We start from the raw sequence: 17,013 nt of genomic DNA on the forward strand, positions 1-17,013 counted from the left end.
TATTTTTCAAAATGGAATAAAACTAACATTAAGACGGAAAAATAATGTTTAATTTTTGTATACTCTTTTTTACTTGTTTCAGTCATTTGACTGCGGCCATGCTGGAGCACCGCCTTTAATCGAGCAACTCGACCCCGGGACTTATTCTTTTGTAAGCCCAGTACTTATTCTATCGGTCTCTTTTGCCGAACCGCTAAGTGACGGGGACATAAACACACCAGCATCGGTTGTCAAGCAACGCTAGGGGGACAAACACAAATACACACACGCATATATATATATATATACGTTTAAATATTTGTTGTGCAAGATTTTTATTGGCTAAACTGGCAATATGACCATTCCGAAATATAACAATATATATATATAATATATATATATATATAATATATATATATATATACATATACATATATACGACGGGCTTCTTTCAGTTTCCGTCTACCAAATCCACTCAGAAGGCTTTGGTCGGCCCGAGGCTATAGAAGAAGACACTTGCCCAAGGTGCCACGCAGTGGGACTGAACCCAGAACCATGTGGTTGGTAAACAAGCTACTTACCACACAGCCACTCCTGCGCCTATATGTTTCGATTTTATTTATATTTGAAAAGCTTTCTCCTTATTTTTTTTAATTGCAAAGTGTTCAATGATATCTTTAGAATCAATTTTGGAAAGACTCCTCCCGTCCCCCACCCACCCATTTTCTCGCAAATTATTATTATTATTATTATTTTGTTTTTTTTTTTTTTGCCAAAAACCCATGTTTTCGGATATGGAGATTCCGGAAAATTGCAAAAAATCGGAATTTTGAAATTTTTTCCCCCTCCTTTATTCCCCACCCCAATTTCTTCATTATTCACCCTAACCCTAACCCTAAAACCCTAACTCTAAACCCTAACCCTAAAACCTAAAAAATTTGGGAAAAAGAATTTTACAAAAATTTTTGGAATTTTTTTTTTTTTTTCCACAATCATAATCTCCGTATTTTTCTGCATATTTTGAAAAAAAATTTCTGAAAAAAGTTTAAAATGAAGAATTTAGGGCGGGGTGGTTAATTTCAAAATGCCGATTTTTGCCAGTTTTTTTGCAGATTCATATTCTCCGTAGCCGAAAACGGGGATTTTGTGTAGAAAAACAAGATTTTTTTTAAAAAGGGGGTGATTTTTGGGGTGGTACAAATGGAAGTCTTGCCATTTTACATAAAACTACAGCTTCTATACTATAAGACATTACGAATATTATTTCAGCAAGATTAAAGTGATTTCTTTCGTGCCGTAAACCATTTTCATTTCTGTGGTGCTCCCCCTCCCCATGATGCCCTAAGCACGTGCTTATTTTGCTAAATGGGTTAATCCAGCACTGGACTGAAGGCACTACTGTGCCTATAAAGTTCTTGTAAATTCAGCATGACACAGAATGTGACAAGGTTGGCCTTTTGGAATACAGGTACTACTCGCTTTTGGCAGCTGAGTGGACTGGGGCAACATGAAATAAAGGGTCTCGCTGAAGGACAAAATGCGTCGCTGGGACTCGAACTCATGACCTTACAATCTTGAACTGAATACCATGAGCACTAAACCACTTATACTTATTTTATTGACACTGAAAGAATGAAAGGTAAAGTCAACATGGACAGAATTTGAACTCAGAACATAAAGAACCAGAAGAACTGTCTTTAAGCATTTTGTTCAGCGTACTAATGATTTTGCCAGGTCACTGCCTTATGGTTTAAAATTTAGGCACAAGGTCAGCAATTTCAGGTGAGGGGGAACATTCCTGTTATCAATAGCCATTTTTACTTTATCTACTAATAGATTTGGAAATAATGTATTATATCTGTGAGACACAGCTGTCATTCCAGATTGGTTTCGTGGTGTAGTGGTTATCACGTCTGCTTCACACGCAGAAGGCCGCGAGTTCAAACCTCGCTGAAACCTAATACTTTTATTTTTATAGATACAGACATGTCTATGGTTAAGAATCCGGATCTTTACTTTTTGCCCAATAGATTTAGAAAATAATTTTTTGTAACTTAACACTTTCAAACTTCGTGTACTGGTAGAATGTGTCATATAAAATATCTTTTACTCTTAGCGTTTATATTTACGGAAGAAAAGGCAAGCCTTCTATCACACTCTCAATTTTGGTCCACTTGTGCCGCAGGGTCTTGGAAGAGATAGTGTTAGTTGAAAGCTACCAAACCTGCCACACACACACACAGACAACTTCAGCTTTATATATATACTAGCAGTATCGCCCGGCGTTGCTCGGGTTTGTAAGGGAAATAACTATATATGCATTTTTAGGGAGTTATAGCCGAAAAATAGCAAAAAAATGCATTAAAAATGGAAAAAAAATTATGGTAATTTTTTTTAATCGTTGACTCATAGTAGACATTTTTAGAGAGTTACTTCCCTTATATAATAGCGAAAATAATGCATTAAAATGGAAAAAAATGATGTTAAATTATTTTTAAAATCGTAGACTCATCGTAGACGCGCGCTAATACCCAGAAGGGCTCGATATGAATCACGACTATAAGATACCCGGTTTTGGTTAAACTGCACCGCAAAATGTGGGAGTAGTTAGGAATCTAAATCGTAGGAGACAGACACACAACTTCACTTTTATATATAAAGACTTGCAGTATCGCCCGGCGTTGCTCGGGTTTGTAAGGGAAATAACTATATAAGCATTTTTAGAGAGTTACTTCCCTTATAAATTCGGGCTTTCTTAGCCATTTTTGTTTTGGTGTCTTCAAGCCATGAAGTCGTTGTTCTAAAAGAACGCTGGTTTCCTTCACAGCGCATTACGACGTTGATTTCTTTACACTCCCTTCCCCACAGCTTCACGAGGGAGGGAAGGGGGAGAAGCAAACAGGTGCAGCTGTGAGCGTGGACGCCAACTCCGCCGCCATCGACATACGATGCATTTTATGCATTAAAATGGAATAAAAAATGATGTTAAATTATTTTTAAAATCGTAGACTCATCGTTGACGCGCGCTAATAGTCAGACGGGCTCGATATGAATCACGACTATAAGATACCCGAATTTGGTTAAACTGCACCGCAAAATGTGGGAGGAGTTAGGAATCTAAATCGAAGGGGACAGACACTCACACAACTAGAGTTTTATATATAGAGATATGTAGATTTATATTGTGTACACGCGAAAACCCATTGTATCGTGCTGTTTTTGTCTTTTATGTTGTTATATGTCTATTAATGTTATTTTATGTGAGCCCTTGTGGCCAATAAAAGAATAACTTATTATGATTAGGATTCTGTAAAAGTTACAGAGTGACTCAAGGGCCCAGAGTTTCGTACATTGTACTTATAACCTATCATACCAATGCATGAAACTCTCCTTCCTTGAGTAACTTCTGCTGATTATTGATAATAAAAAATATATATACTCATGTTATGAGTTCTATATATATAAGGATAAACTGTGTGAAGCCCGGTGTATATATTTTTGCCAACCAAATTCTCTCAAAAGGTCATTGATCAGTCTGGGACTGTAGTAGAAAACACTTGCCCAATGTACTATGCAATGGGACTGCACCCAACACCATGTAATTGTGAAGTGAGCTCCTGACCCACACATCCATGCCTGCTTTTATATATATTGTTTATTTTTCGTCGGCAGCAGAAGTTATAATGATATTATAAGTGTGCTCCCCCACCCCCAATATCTTAAAACAATGAAATAATAAAATAAACCCCATTAAATATGTTCTCTTTTTTTTTTTTTACTTGTTTCAGTCATTTGACTGCGGTCATGCTGGAGCACCGCCTTTAATCGAGCAACTCGACCCCGGGACTTATTCTTTGTAAGCCCAGTACTTATTCTATCGGTCTCTTTGCCGAACCGCTAAGTGACGGGGACATAAACACACCAGCATCGGTTGTCAAGCAACGCTAGGGTGACAAACACAGACACACAAACATACACGCACATATATATATATATATTTGTAAAAAAATGAAGTTCGAAAATGCTGCTATATTATACAATTTTTAATTTTTATATATACATTATAACATGTTTCAGTTCCTGAAATGAACCTTATCAAAAAAAGTTATATATAAAAAAAGACAGCTCATGCCGTCAAACACAAGAAATTCATTTATAATACACAACGGAGTCAGACATCTTAAAGTTCAAATATAGTTTGAAGTAAGTTCATTCATGCTATATGTTCAAAGTGTTCGGTGCAGTGGCCCACGGTGGCGATACGTATTCAATACAAAAAACAGATCAAAGTGGTGGAAAGTAGTCAATACAGAAGATTGATGTTCCCGAAATAGCGAGGAATTCATTTTTACCTTGAGCAATTGTGATGACCCATGGTGGGTGTTCGCTGGGTGATTCTAGTGAGTCTTGTGAGTTGTTCGGGTTTTATAATGCCTGTTAGGTGGTCAGTCCAGCGTAGCGTGACGTCATCAACGTTTTGACCAATCGTTTCGTTAGGTGGCTTTAGTCAAGCAGAACGGTACGTCATCAACATTCTGACCAATCGTGACCTATCGCTGTATTATAACTGCCTCTTGTCTGTTTCCTGTTTTGACCAGTCGTTTCGTTAGGTGGCTTAGTCAAGCAGGACGGTACGTCATCATGATTCTGACCAATCACGACTTATAGCTGTATTAGATCTGCCCCTTTTCGTTAGGTGGCTTAGTCAAGCAGAACGGGACGTCATCAGCATTCTGACCAATCGTGACCTATCGCTGTATTATAACTGCCTCTTGTCTGTTTCCTGTTTTGACCAGTCGTTTCGTTAGGTGGCTTAGTCAAGCAGAACGGGACGTCATCAAGATTCTGCCCAATCACGACTTATAGCTGCATTAGATCTGCCCCCTGTCTGTATTTTGTTAGGTGACTAGTCAAGCAGAAAGGTACGTCATCAATATTCTGACTAATCTCTGCACCCTGTTTGTATCCTGTCCATTCTAGCAGAACTAGACGTCATCAGCGTGTTGACCAATCAGAATCGGGTCTGACCCTTAGCTGTATCGTATGTGGTCAGTCCATCAGGGTCAGATTTGCACGAAAGAATTTTTTTTCCTTTTTTACTAAGGCATATTTCCGTCAGTGCGAGTGACTGTTTAAGGTAGCGGCCGTGGTGGAATTTTGCTTCTCCTTTTCGGAGGACTTATCTTTTGTTTTAATATTCCTGGCCCAGGGTGTTTAAACTTGGTCTAAATTTTTTTATGAAATACAGTTCTTTATTTTGGCGTTGTGTGAAGGTTGCGTTGTCACTAAATTTATAGAGCGGGTTAGTTGTAAATTTCGGTTTTACATTTCCAGCACATCTATCTATGTGTCCGCTGACCGGTATTTTGCGGTAATCAGGGTTTCTAATTTGTGATTTATGCACCGCCATCCTGTTATGTAAGCTATTTTTTGTATGGCCTATATACTGCCTATTGCAGCCTGCGCATGTTATGACGTAAATTAAGTTTTCTGATGCGCAGGTGAAGTTTGTTCTAATGGTGAACTGGTGGCCTTGTTCCAGTATATATATATATATATAATATATATATAATATATATATAATATATATATATATATATATATATATATAATATATATATATATATATATATATACATATATACGACAGGCTTCTTTCAGCTTCCGTCTACCAAATCCACTCACAAGGCGTTGGTCAGCCCGAGGCTATAGTAGAAGACACTTGCCCAAGGTGCCACGCAGTGGGAATGAACCCGGAACCATGTGGTTGGTAAACAAGCTACTTGCCACACAGCCACTCCTGCGCCTATGTTGGTTAATATTTACTTTAACACCCGTCCACAGTAATCATTAACCTATATGGAAAAGACTTCCGCCCCTCGACCTCCATTTTCTCCCAAATTTGTTTATTTAAAATTTTTTTTTTTTTTTTGCCAAAAATCCCCGTTTTCGGATACGGATGTTCCGGAAAATTGCCAAAAATCGGCATTGTGGAAAATTCCGCCCCCTTTCCTCCCCAACTTCTTCAATTTTGACTTTTTTTCACCAATACTAACCCTAACACTAAAATCCTAACCCTAACTGTAAAACCCTAACCCTAACCCTAAAACTGTAACCGTAAATACAGAAACGTTTTGAAGAAAAAATTCTTTAAAAAAAAATTTTACAACGATTTTTGGAAAATTCTTTCAGAATCATAATCTCCGTATTTTTCCACATATTTTGAGAAAACAAAAATTGTGAAAAAAGTTTAAAATGAAGGAATGGGGGTGGGGTGGTAATGTAGAAATGTCAATTTTTGCCATTTAAAATTTTTTTTTTATTTTTGCAGATTCGTATTCCCCGTAGCCAAAGGGAGGCGGTTGCGTCGAAAAAAAAAGTTTTAAAAAAGGGTGGTTTTTGGTGGGGAACGGGCGGAAGTCTTGCCCCAATGGAAACCCAATATGTCTTTTACGGGAAGTTCTCCTTTGATTTTTTTTTACTTTTTTCCCCTTGAATTCAATGTTTATATACACTCTTTAAACTCTTACACTACCCCAATCTGGCAACCCTTCGAAGTATACGAACCAATAAGGGAGACTATCCCGTACCTCGATCTGTTAGAATTAGTAGTCGAACCTCTTCCAATTCACTTTCTTCCATTAAGAAGAACATGTTTGGATAACATAATCTGGGTAAAACTCTCCTTATTAAGACTGGATGCTCATGGTTAGATTGTCTTGTAAATATGTCTGTTCGACTAGAGCAGGTCTGATCTGGTTTGGCTGAACAACATCAGCATCAACTACGCATCGTCACCTGGCCTGCTAGAAACAGCAGCCAAATGTCGCTTAATTACAGCCTAGTGCCCTAAAAAATAATGGACACATCAGATAGTGTAGTTGGTGGAATATTTTGCCTTGGGGAAAAAAAAACATGATGGTCACGGCTGGAACGACGATCAGGCGAGGCTGACTTGCGTACTAAACAATAACAATAACAATAATTTAATTTAACCAAACACATTTATTATTACCCGTCTGAAATATAGAAGGGTCATTAAAAAAAAAACACAGAGGACTGTCGCGCACTACCTATATTCTTCTCCCTAGCACTCTTCTCCTAAATTCATCTTACCGTGTTTCGCTCACCTACTGCTAACCTGTTGTTACTTATATTCAAACAGTGATTGCATTGTTACTCAATTTGGTCTTTCTGAATTAAAAATATGAGTAACGGGCAAGAATTTCACCTTTTTAGATTAAGGAAATAATATTAAGAAGGACAAAAGGAAGAAGCAATCAACATTAAAACTCATGTAGCACCGTTTCAAACCGAGGCTTTTTTTTTTATCTTCAGAGTGACTCGCAGACTTGAAAATCACATTCGTTACATTGCCTTATCATTTCTACTATATTATATATCACATCGACCTTTCTGTTTGGTGAGCGAGATAATATATCTATATATAAATATTTAGACGTCTCACGTAAATAAACAAGACGACATCAACAATGACTGCATTGGCCAACAACCGTTTACGTTGCCTGCGATCGCTTCTTCAACGTTCGACATGGTCTACGAGACAGCACGTTACCCCTCAGTTCTGCTTCAAACAGTATTGCAGTTCCTTTTTCAGGTTTCGATCGACATTCCGTGAAGAACGATCATCACGAAACCTACAGAATATCTTCAAAAGTCTACTTCTTCGACTGGGAGCCGGCAGCGCGGCTGTTTTGCTCGTCGGTAGTTACCTGTACGACGGCGGGGGTGGCAACAGGCAAACACTATCTACTGTTGCGGAATGCCGGCAACCCCCAGAGCCACAGCGACTCGTGAAGCTACCCACAGCAGAAAAACTTACATTAGAAGAAGCTATAGTCGTAGCTAAAGACCTCGCCGAATGCAAAAAGGTAAATAAGCAAGTTTACTGTGGAACAGTTGTTGTCTGTAGTTGTGATTTGTGTCGTTGTTAAACTCCAAATTGGCCCTGATCCAGCAGAGCTGTATCATTCCATCTGTAACCACCCAGTATCTTTTCTTTTGTGCAGGTAACTCAAGCCCACCTTAATTAACGTGCAATTTTTAACACGATAAATTTTCATATGATCGCTATTTGATTACTATATCTAACAGAGCTACCGACCATGTAGAAGCTTCCGTTTTAGCTCCATACCAATCCTACTCGAATAGATCTACGATTATAGGCGCTCCAGTTGTGACCAACATGTCTTTGTTTCTTCAAACATAATGTCTCATGTGCTCTTCTTTTTTAAAAACATGAAAAGAGTGTTTTTAAGGAAGATTTCGTTAATATTTCTAGCAAGTCAAGCAATGACTCAAAGCTCACGTTATTAGTACGTTTGTAACGATGCGTTTAACCCCAGATAAGCCTTGACCGAGCCGGCCTATGACCAGAAACATTTTAACGATGACCATTTAGTCCTACCCTCTTTCAGACTTGATGTGTCCCCGACTGCATAATCCAATGTGTCCTTCCTTTTTTTCTTTCTTTTTCTTAAGATACGAACAACGGGTGGTGTACAAAAACCAATTTGTATGCATGCGTATGTTTTCACAAAGACTTAAGTGTGTGTGTGTGTGTTTGTATCCATACAAAATTTAATAGTGTGTATGTGTGTGTGTGTATACAAAATTTAATAGTGTGTATGTATGTGTGTGTGTATACAAAATTTAATAGTGTGTATGTATGTGTGTACAAAAATGTAATAGTGTGTGTGTATACAAAACTTAATAGTGTATATGTATGTGTGTACAAAAATGTAATAGTGTGTGTGTATACAAAACTTAATAGTGTATATGTATGTGTGTGTACAAAAATGTAATAGTGTGTGTGTATACAAAATTTAATAGTGTATATGTATGTGTGTGTACAAAAATGTAATAGTGTGTGTGTATACAAAATTTAATAGTGTATATGTATGTGTGTGTACAAAAATGTAATAGTGTGTGTGTATACAAAATTTAATAGTGTGTATGTATGTGTGGTACATGTAATAGTGTGTGTGTGTACAAAATTTATAGTGTGTTGTATATATGTGTTTTACATAATATGTTAAAATTAATGTGTATGTGTTTTTTGTGTTTTGTGTGTACAAATTTATTTTGTATGATAATAGTGTTGTGTGTTATATTAATTTATATGTGTGTGTACAAAAATGTAGATGTGTGTGTATAATATTTTGTTATATGGTTTTGTGTGTGTGTTCTTGTAGTGTTGTTGTTGTGTGTGTATGTATTATATGTATATGTATATGTTAAATGTGTATGTTTTATATTGTTTTATTGTGTGTATTTGTGTTATAGTTTTTGTTTGTTTTTTGTATGTGTATGTGTGTACAAAAATGTAATAGTGTGTGTGTATACAAAACTTAATAGTGTATATGTATGTGTGTGTACAAAAATGTAATAGTGTGTGTGTGTACAAAATTTAATAGTGTATATGTATGTGTGTGTACAAAAATGTAATAGTGTGTGTGTATACAAAACTTAATAGTGTATATGTGTGTGCGTAAAATTTAATAGTGTGCATGTATGTGTGTGTACAAAAATGTAATAGTGTGTGTGTATACAAAACATAATAGTGTGTATGTATGTGTACAAAATTTTAATAGTCTGTGTATGAATATATCTGTGTGTGTATACAAAACTTTATAGCGTATGTGTGCGTGTGTACCGAAATTTAATAGTATATGTGTTTGTGTATGAAAGCTTCAGTGTGTGTGTGTGGTGTACAAAAATTTAATAGTGTGTGTGTGTATCTGCATACAAAAACTTAATAGTGAGTATATATGTGTGTGTATATTTGTGTACCAAAAACTTAAATGCATGCGTGTAAGAACAGAGAAGCAAGCATGCAAAATTAAAAAAGAACAGCTCAATTTTGTATGGAAGGGGTAGTAGAAGAAGAATTTGATTTGTGTGTATCTGTGTAATATTATTTGCAGATAAAGGAGTGTGGAGATTTTTTTTGTTAATAGTTAAAGAAATGGATCTTTACCTTTTGACCGACAGATTTTTAAAAAATGATCCTCCAAAGAAATGGTGCAATGCAAGTGTCTTTTACATATTACCCAAGTTATTTCTTTAACTACTGAGAAACAGGTCACAGCAAAACAGGTCATATTCTGTGCCTGTGTAACCCTATGGATAATATGCAAAGTTATTCACTGACATGAATACCAGTGTGTGTATGGTATGTGTGCGTACAAAAGCTTAGTAGTTAGTGCATGTCAGTACAAAAATTCAGTATATAGTGTGTGTGTGTGTGTGTGTGTGTGCAAATGCAAAAACTCAGCATGTAGTATGTGTGTGTTTATATGTTTGTGCAAATACAAAAATATAGTGTGTGTGTGTGTAAGTACAAACATTTAGTTATGCTTGTGTTTGTGTATGTATGTATGTAATCATCATCGTCATCATCATCATCGTTGTTTAACATCCGCTTTCCATGCTAGCATGGGTTGGACGATTTGACTGAGGACTGGCAAACCAGATGGCTGCACCAGGCTCCAATCTGATCTGGCAGAGTTTCTACAGCTGGATGCCCTTCCTAACGCCAACCACTCCAAGAGTGTAGTGGGTGCTTTTACATGCCATGGGCATGAGGGCCAGTCAGGCGGCACTGGCAACAGCCACGCTCAAATGGTGCTTTTTATGTGCCACCTGCACAAGAGCCAGTCTAGCGACACTGGCAACGATCATGCTCAAATGTTGCTTTTTACATGCCACCAGCACAAGTGCCAGTAAGGCGATACAGATCACGCTCGAATGGTGTTTTTGACATGCCACCAGCACAAGTACCAGTAAGGTAACGCAGGTAACGATCATGCTCGAATGGTGCTTTTTATGTGCCACCTGCACAGGAGCCAGTCCTGCGGCAACTGGCAATGACCTCACTCAAATGTTTTTCCACATGCCACCAGTACAAGTGCCATTAAGGTGATGCAGGTAATGATCACGCTCGAATGGTGCTTTTTACATGCTACCAGCACAGAAGCCAGTTTTTTGCTCTTGCAACGATCATGCTCAGATGGTACTCTTAGCGCTCCACTAGCACAGATGCCAGTCATCGAATTTGATTTCGATTTTAATTTCACTTGCCTCAACAGGTCTTCAAATAGAAAAACGTACTTTGTTTATATGTGTAACTACAAGAAAAAAAAAGTATTGCAGTATTTATCTTCAGATAGCATTATATGTGTGTATAATGCTATCTGAAGATAAGTATTGCAATATATATATATGTTTTTTATATTTAGGGTGGAGATAGGGTGGCAAGTTGGCAGAATCATTACTGTAGCAGACAAAATGCTTAGCAGCATTTCATCCATCTTGACATTCTGAGTTCAAATTCTGCCGAGGTTGACTTTGCCGTTTATCTTTTTAAAGTAACTAAAATAAGTACCAGTTGAATACTGGGGTCGATGTAATCAATTTACCCACTTCCCCTGAAGTTGCGGGCCTTGTGCCAAAATTTAAAATCAGTATTTAGGGAGGTGGTGCAGTGCCCATAGCTTTTGCATTGTAACCTATAAAATTGTGGGGTCACACACACACTCACGCATATATACATGCACTCCTGTTTCTTTATTTGCTACTTAAGCCCTTCAATCCCTATGGAAAATAAGCCCTCAACAACTTGTCTCCACTATTCTCAGCTCAATGCAGGGATGTTGGGTTTCTTTCAAGAATTCATTAAACCTTGAGCATTTAAGGCAGCCATATCAGGCCAAAATACTGTACCAGTTTAATATTCATACCAGCTAGATCCAGCTTCTTGCGCCTAGACTACAATGTCAGTCTAAAAATATACAGTCACATCATCAAAATCTCGAAGTTAAGAGTTAAGGCATGATTATTCCAAAACAATATGAATAAATATTGTTTATAGATGCAGGAGTGGCTGTGTGGTAAGTAGCTTGCTTACCAACCACATGGTTCTGGGTTCAGTCCCACTGCATGGCACCTTGGGCAAGTGTCTTCTACTATAGCCTCAGGCCAACCAAAGGCTTGTGAGTGGATTTGGTAGACGGAAACTGAAAGAAACCTGTTGTATATATGTATATGCATGTGTGTGTGTCTGTGTTTGTCCCCCCAACATCGCTTGCCAACCGATGCTGGTGTGTTTACGTCCCCATAACTTAGCAGTTCGGCAAAAGAACTAATAAGTATTAGGCTTACAAAGAAATCGTCCTGGGGTCGATTTGCTCAACTAAAGGCAGTGCCCTAGCATGGCCACAGTCAAATGACTGAAACAAGTAAAAGGAATAAAAAAGAGTAATGTGAGATATTCAGCAACAGTACTTTGTAGTAAAGATTGTTTGCCGACATAACATGGCAGTCCTGATCTAGGACCAATGTTGCTGTAATTTAGCCCCAGGAGATATCATCGTATAGCCAGCTGGAGACGATGTCTCCTGGGGCTAAATTACAGCAACATTTGTCCTAGACCGGGACTGCCATGTTATGTTGGCAAACAATCTTTACATATTGCTAGGTTTGTACCACCCCCTTGAGACCCAACTACACTCTAGCTGAAAAATATAGAATACTTCATAAGTAATATAAAGGCCCTAAATTCAGTGGCGACGTTAATAAAGATGTTACGCATTAATTCGATTTGTTAAACTTATCTTCATTAATGTACCATAAATCTTCGAGTATAGTCTGCCCTTGAGTATAATATGCAGGGGATTTTTAGGGGGCTATACTTCTGAAAAACATAAACCTTGTGTATAATATGCACCCATTTTCTAACTTGAGTTGTGCGTAATTAAGCCAGCAGCACCTAGTCGAACAAACACTTCCACGCATCTGTAATACAATAATGGTGATGTTCTTAACTGTTATATGGGAATGTAAATATGTTTGCAAATTGTTTTTGTTACATGTTATTCTGTGTTCTGAATACTTTTATTTTAATAAATGTTGCTTACTGCAAGTTATGGATGATTCTTTTATGACTTCATTGCTTTCAGGCTTAGCTTAAGGTATTTTCGCACCCGACATCACAAAATGTGTCTGAATAAACATTAGCGGACAGCAAATATAGACTCGGACATTGCTTAGAAAATATCTTCCATTTTTAACCTCGTATATAGTATGCACTAGGCATTTTGACCTTTAAATTTTGGGAAAAAAGTGCGGATTATACTCAAGGATTTACGGTATATCGAATTATATATGGATATAAACAAGGTCTACACAGATATAAGAGTTAGAACTTGTGATCCACCTGCGAATCTTTTACTTTGGAAATTTTTGCCCGCTGCACTAAGAAGTTTCCCCCACCCCTGGTTTAGACAAATATATTATCAAGGCAATTTTTTACAGCTGGATAAGCAGATATTGTATTCCATACATTTGCATAGCTACAAAACCAACAGATGGCCTGTTGACATAAGACGTCATTATCCTCATTTAACATCTACTTTCCATATTGGCATAACATCAACAACAACAACACTCACTGCTGAAGGATTTTGGGGGAAATACAAATGTAAACAAAAATACACACACACACACACACACACACACAAACATATGTATGCATGGTATATGGACACTGAAAAAACCGCTATATGTATGTGTTTATGTGTGTATGTGTGTGTGTATCTGTATGTCATTATTCAGTTTTATTTCAAGATTTCTTGCCAATAGAGAAAGAGCTGGTTTCTAACCTAGCATTGCTAGCATCGCCTTACTGCCACTTGTGCTGGTGGTATGTGAAAAAGCATTCAAACGAGGTCATTGCCAGTGCTGCTGGACTGGCTCCTGTGCAGGTGGCACGTAAAAAAAACACTATTTGAGTGTGGCCGTTGCCAGTACTGCCTGACTGGCCCTCGTGCCGGTGACACGTAAAAGCACCCACTACACTCTCGGAGTGGTTGGTGTTAAGAAGGGCAACCAGCTGTAGAAACTTTGCCAGATCTGATTGGAGCCTGGTGCAGCCATCTGGTTCGCCAGTCCTCAGTCAAATTGTCCAACCCATGCTAGCATGGAAAACGGACGTTAAACAATGATAATAATGATGTTGATGATCCAAAGCTCCTTCATTGGAATTTCAACAACAAACGGGGTATTTTTTTGCATGTATGTATGTATGCGTGCAGATTTGTATGTTTTGTTTTAGGTATGTCTTCTCATGCATATACTTGCATAACTAGATAAACTGGCGTCAGTGTGTGTTTGCCCTAATTATATATCTATCTAACCTCTGCACTCTGATTTCAACCTCTATCATGATTATTAGTAGAAATATATTTCTTTTCATAATTTTCCTTTTTCAGGCTGAATGTAGTGCCCCTGGCTTGGTTATTGCAGTCAGCATTGATGGTGAACTCGTCTGGAGCGAAGGTATCTCATTTGAAATTATTTACTAATATTGTATTTTATTACAAGAATTATGGGGAGGGGTTCAGTTTTAATTTTATAGGCTAGTTTATCAAATCTGAGAGAGGACAGAGGGTAGTATCAGTTTGGAGTGGGGTAAAGTAGATTGACAATTTAAGTGGCATAGTCATAAATCAAGATTTATTTGAAGCAAAGCCATAATTAAATCTAAATAACAGAAATAATCAGGGAGAAGCAGTGTCTTTTTTTTCTTTTAAAAATTTCAGTTACAACTGTGATGTTGTTGTTAAAGCATGTTCTTTGTCTATCTCCTTATCCTCTTGGAGATTTTGGATAAAATTATACTAATGAATCCTTCGAATTTAATTAAATTCTGTTTTTTTTTTGTGTACCTGAAGATTGCTTTACATTTTAAATTGATATAATGTTTGCATTGTTCAATTACATAGAATTGCATGAAACGATCGTACTGCATTACCTCTGGATATCCTCGTTGCTTATTTTTATTATAATCACCTTATTTTAAATTGTATGGATAATACCATACTAAATTCTGGTACCTTCAACTTAAGTACCATATTCATCTAAATCTAAATTTTTATTGAACTTATATATATATATATATATATATATACATATAAGTTGAAAATACACTTGGAGTCCTTTAGATGGTTCTTTTTTTAAAAGCTTAACTAGTTTCACCAATTTTTCTGATTTTCAAAAGATAAGTGGGATACAGTAGAAAGATGTGGGCTATCCCTCAGTCCCACATCTTTCTATGTCATTTAACCTTTGAAAATCAGAAATATCTGTAAAAGTGGTTAAGCCCTTAAAAACAAACCATTTAAATGACTCCCAGTGTATTTTCAACTTCTTTTTCAGTATTTCTACTTCTACCCACGTGGAATAAAATAACTTTGTTATATACATACATATATATATATATGAATGTATAATTGTATTTCTATGAATGTTTTATCGCCATTATTAACTTTTTTCTCACCTCTAATTACATTCTGACTTTCGTACTTCTTTTCCTATCACATGATTATATTCATTAATTCTGATTGGTTCCTTACAGGGTTCGGCTATGCTGACCTGGAGAATCGAATTCCATACACGCCATCCACCGTGACCAGGATTGCCAGCATCAGTAAATCCATCACCATGGCAGCAGTAGCCAAAATGTGGGAGAACGGACTGCTTGATCTTAACAAACCAGTCCAGCACTATGTACCATCCTTCCCTGAGAAGGAAGTAGATGGGGAAAAGGTATGTTCTCAGAGATATAATTTTGTATGTAGGTGCAGGAGTGTCTATAGGATTAAGAAGTTTGCTTCCCACCACAAGGTTTTGGGTTCAGTCCCACTACTTGACACTTTGAGCCAGTGTCTTCTTATATAGCCCTAGACCAACCAAAGTCTTGTAAGTGGGTTTTGTATATATACATGTGTTTGTGTGTGTGTTTCACACCCAATGCTATGATGGAGTCATTCCCAGAGCACTATATTTTTTGTTGTTTGTTGTTTTTTGTTCCTTCTCAAGCCATGCCTGGCTCATAAGGGCCGGTTTCCCGGTTTCCTTGGCATATAGGTTCCCCACCTGGACGGGACGCCAGTCTGTCACAGGTGAGCTGCAAGATGCAGGAGGGAAGAGTGAGAGAAAGTTGTGGTGAAAGACGAAAGAATCAGCAGAATTTCGCCATTACCTTCTGCCGGAGCAGCGTGGAGCTTGAGTGTTTTCACTCATAAACACACACATCGCCCGGTCTGAGACTCGAACCCACGATCCCTCGACCGCGAGTCCGCTGCTCTAACCACTAGGCCATGTGCCTCCACAAGCACTATATTACAGCAAACTGACAAACAAACAAAACACAGACACTAAATATGTGTGGTTGAGAATGCATGTGTGTGTGTGTGTGTGTGCGTGCTGTTTCCACCAGCTATTAAATTCACTTATAAGCTATTGGTTGGCTTAATGCTATAATAGAAAGCATTAGCTAGAGGTGCCATGCAGTGGAGCCAAACCCAGAACCTTGTGGTTGCAGCTGTACCGGTACATATTTGTGTGAAAACATGGTTTAGCCCATGGCCAATCCAGATCAAGTGGATCCATGATCAAAAGAATTCTAGACATGACCACTCCATCTCTTTTTTTCAGGCATATTATATCTTGATGTACATTATTTAATATGTCTTTATATTTTTTTTTTTCGTTGGGCCTTACTGAGGCAATGATGAAAAACTGAGTTCTCTGGAGATATACTGTGATTGTGAAGACCTGACAAATAACGTGAGTTCATGGCTGTTTCCTACACCAGTTTCGCATAGCAGCTCCAGCCTATCCAAAGTACCTTGGATCGCAGAACGACCTGCTGTGCTCACCTTGGATCGTAGGGTGACCCACTGTGCTTGAGGAGACCTATTGAGTCAAGTACATCAAAATAAAAATCAAATGGAAATTGTAGTTGTGATACCTGTGCCAGTGGCATGTAAAAAGCACCATCCGAACATGGCCGATGCCAACACCGCCTTGACTGGCTACCATGCCGGTGGCACGTAAAAAGCACTAACCGATCGTGGCCGCTGCCAACCTCCCCAGGCACTTGTACTGGTAGCACATAAAAAGCAACCACTACACTCATGGAGTGGTTAGCGTTAGGAAGGGCATCCAGCT

At 37.8% G+C, this 17,013-nt stretch overlaps 1 protein-coding gene and 1 non-coding gene across 2 annotated transcripts in view; both read left to right on the plus strand.

Annotated features, from left to right (window-relative positions):
- The first annotated feature begins 1,865 nt into the window (after positions 1-1,865).
- Positions 1,866-1,938, plus strand: Trnav-cac. Its single transcript has one exon. It is a non-coding gene; the product is annotated as a tRNA-Val (tRNA).
- A 4,410-nt stretch (positions 1,939-6,348) lies between these two features.
- Positions 6,349-17,013, plus strand: part of LOC115219349 (serine beta-lactamase-like protein LACTB, mitochondrial) — a 29,210-nt gene continuing 18,545 nt past the window's right edge. The window contains exons 1-3 of the mRNA XM_036509384.1: positions 6,349-7,871; positions 14,271-14,337; positions 15,416-15,606. Coding sequence (XP_036365277.1) covers positions 7,473-7,871; positions 14,271-14,337; positions 15,416-15,606 — 657 coding nt within the window. The 5' untranslated portion in view covers positions 6,349-7,472. The remainder of the gene's footprint in view (positions 7,872-14,270; positions 14,338-15,415; positions 15,607-17,013) is intronic.

This window comes from Octopus sinensis, linkage group LG14 (genome assembly GCF_006345805.1).
Source record: "Octopus sinensis linkage group LG14, ASM634580v1, whole genome shotgun sequence".
Taxonomy (NCBI): domain Eukaryota; kingdom Metazoa; phylum Mollusca; class Cephalopoda; order Octopoda; family Octopodidae; genus Octopus; species Octopus sinensis.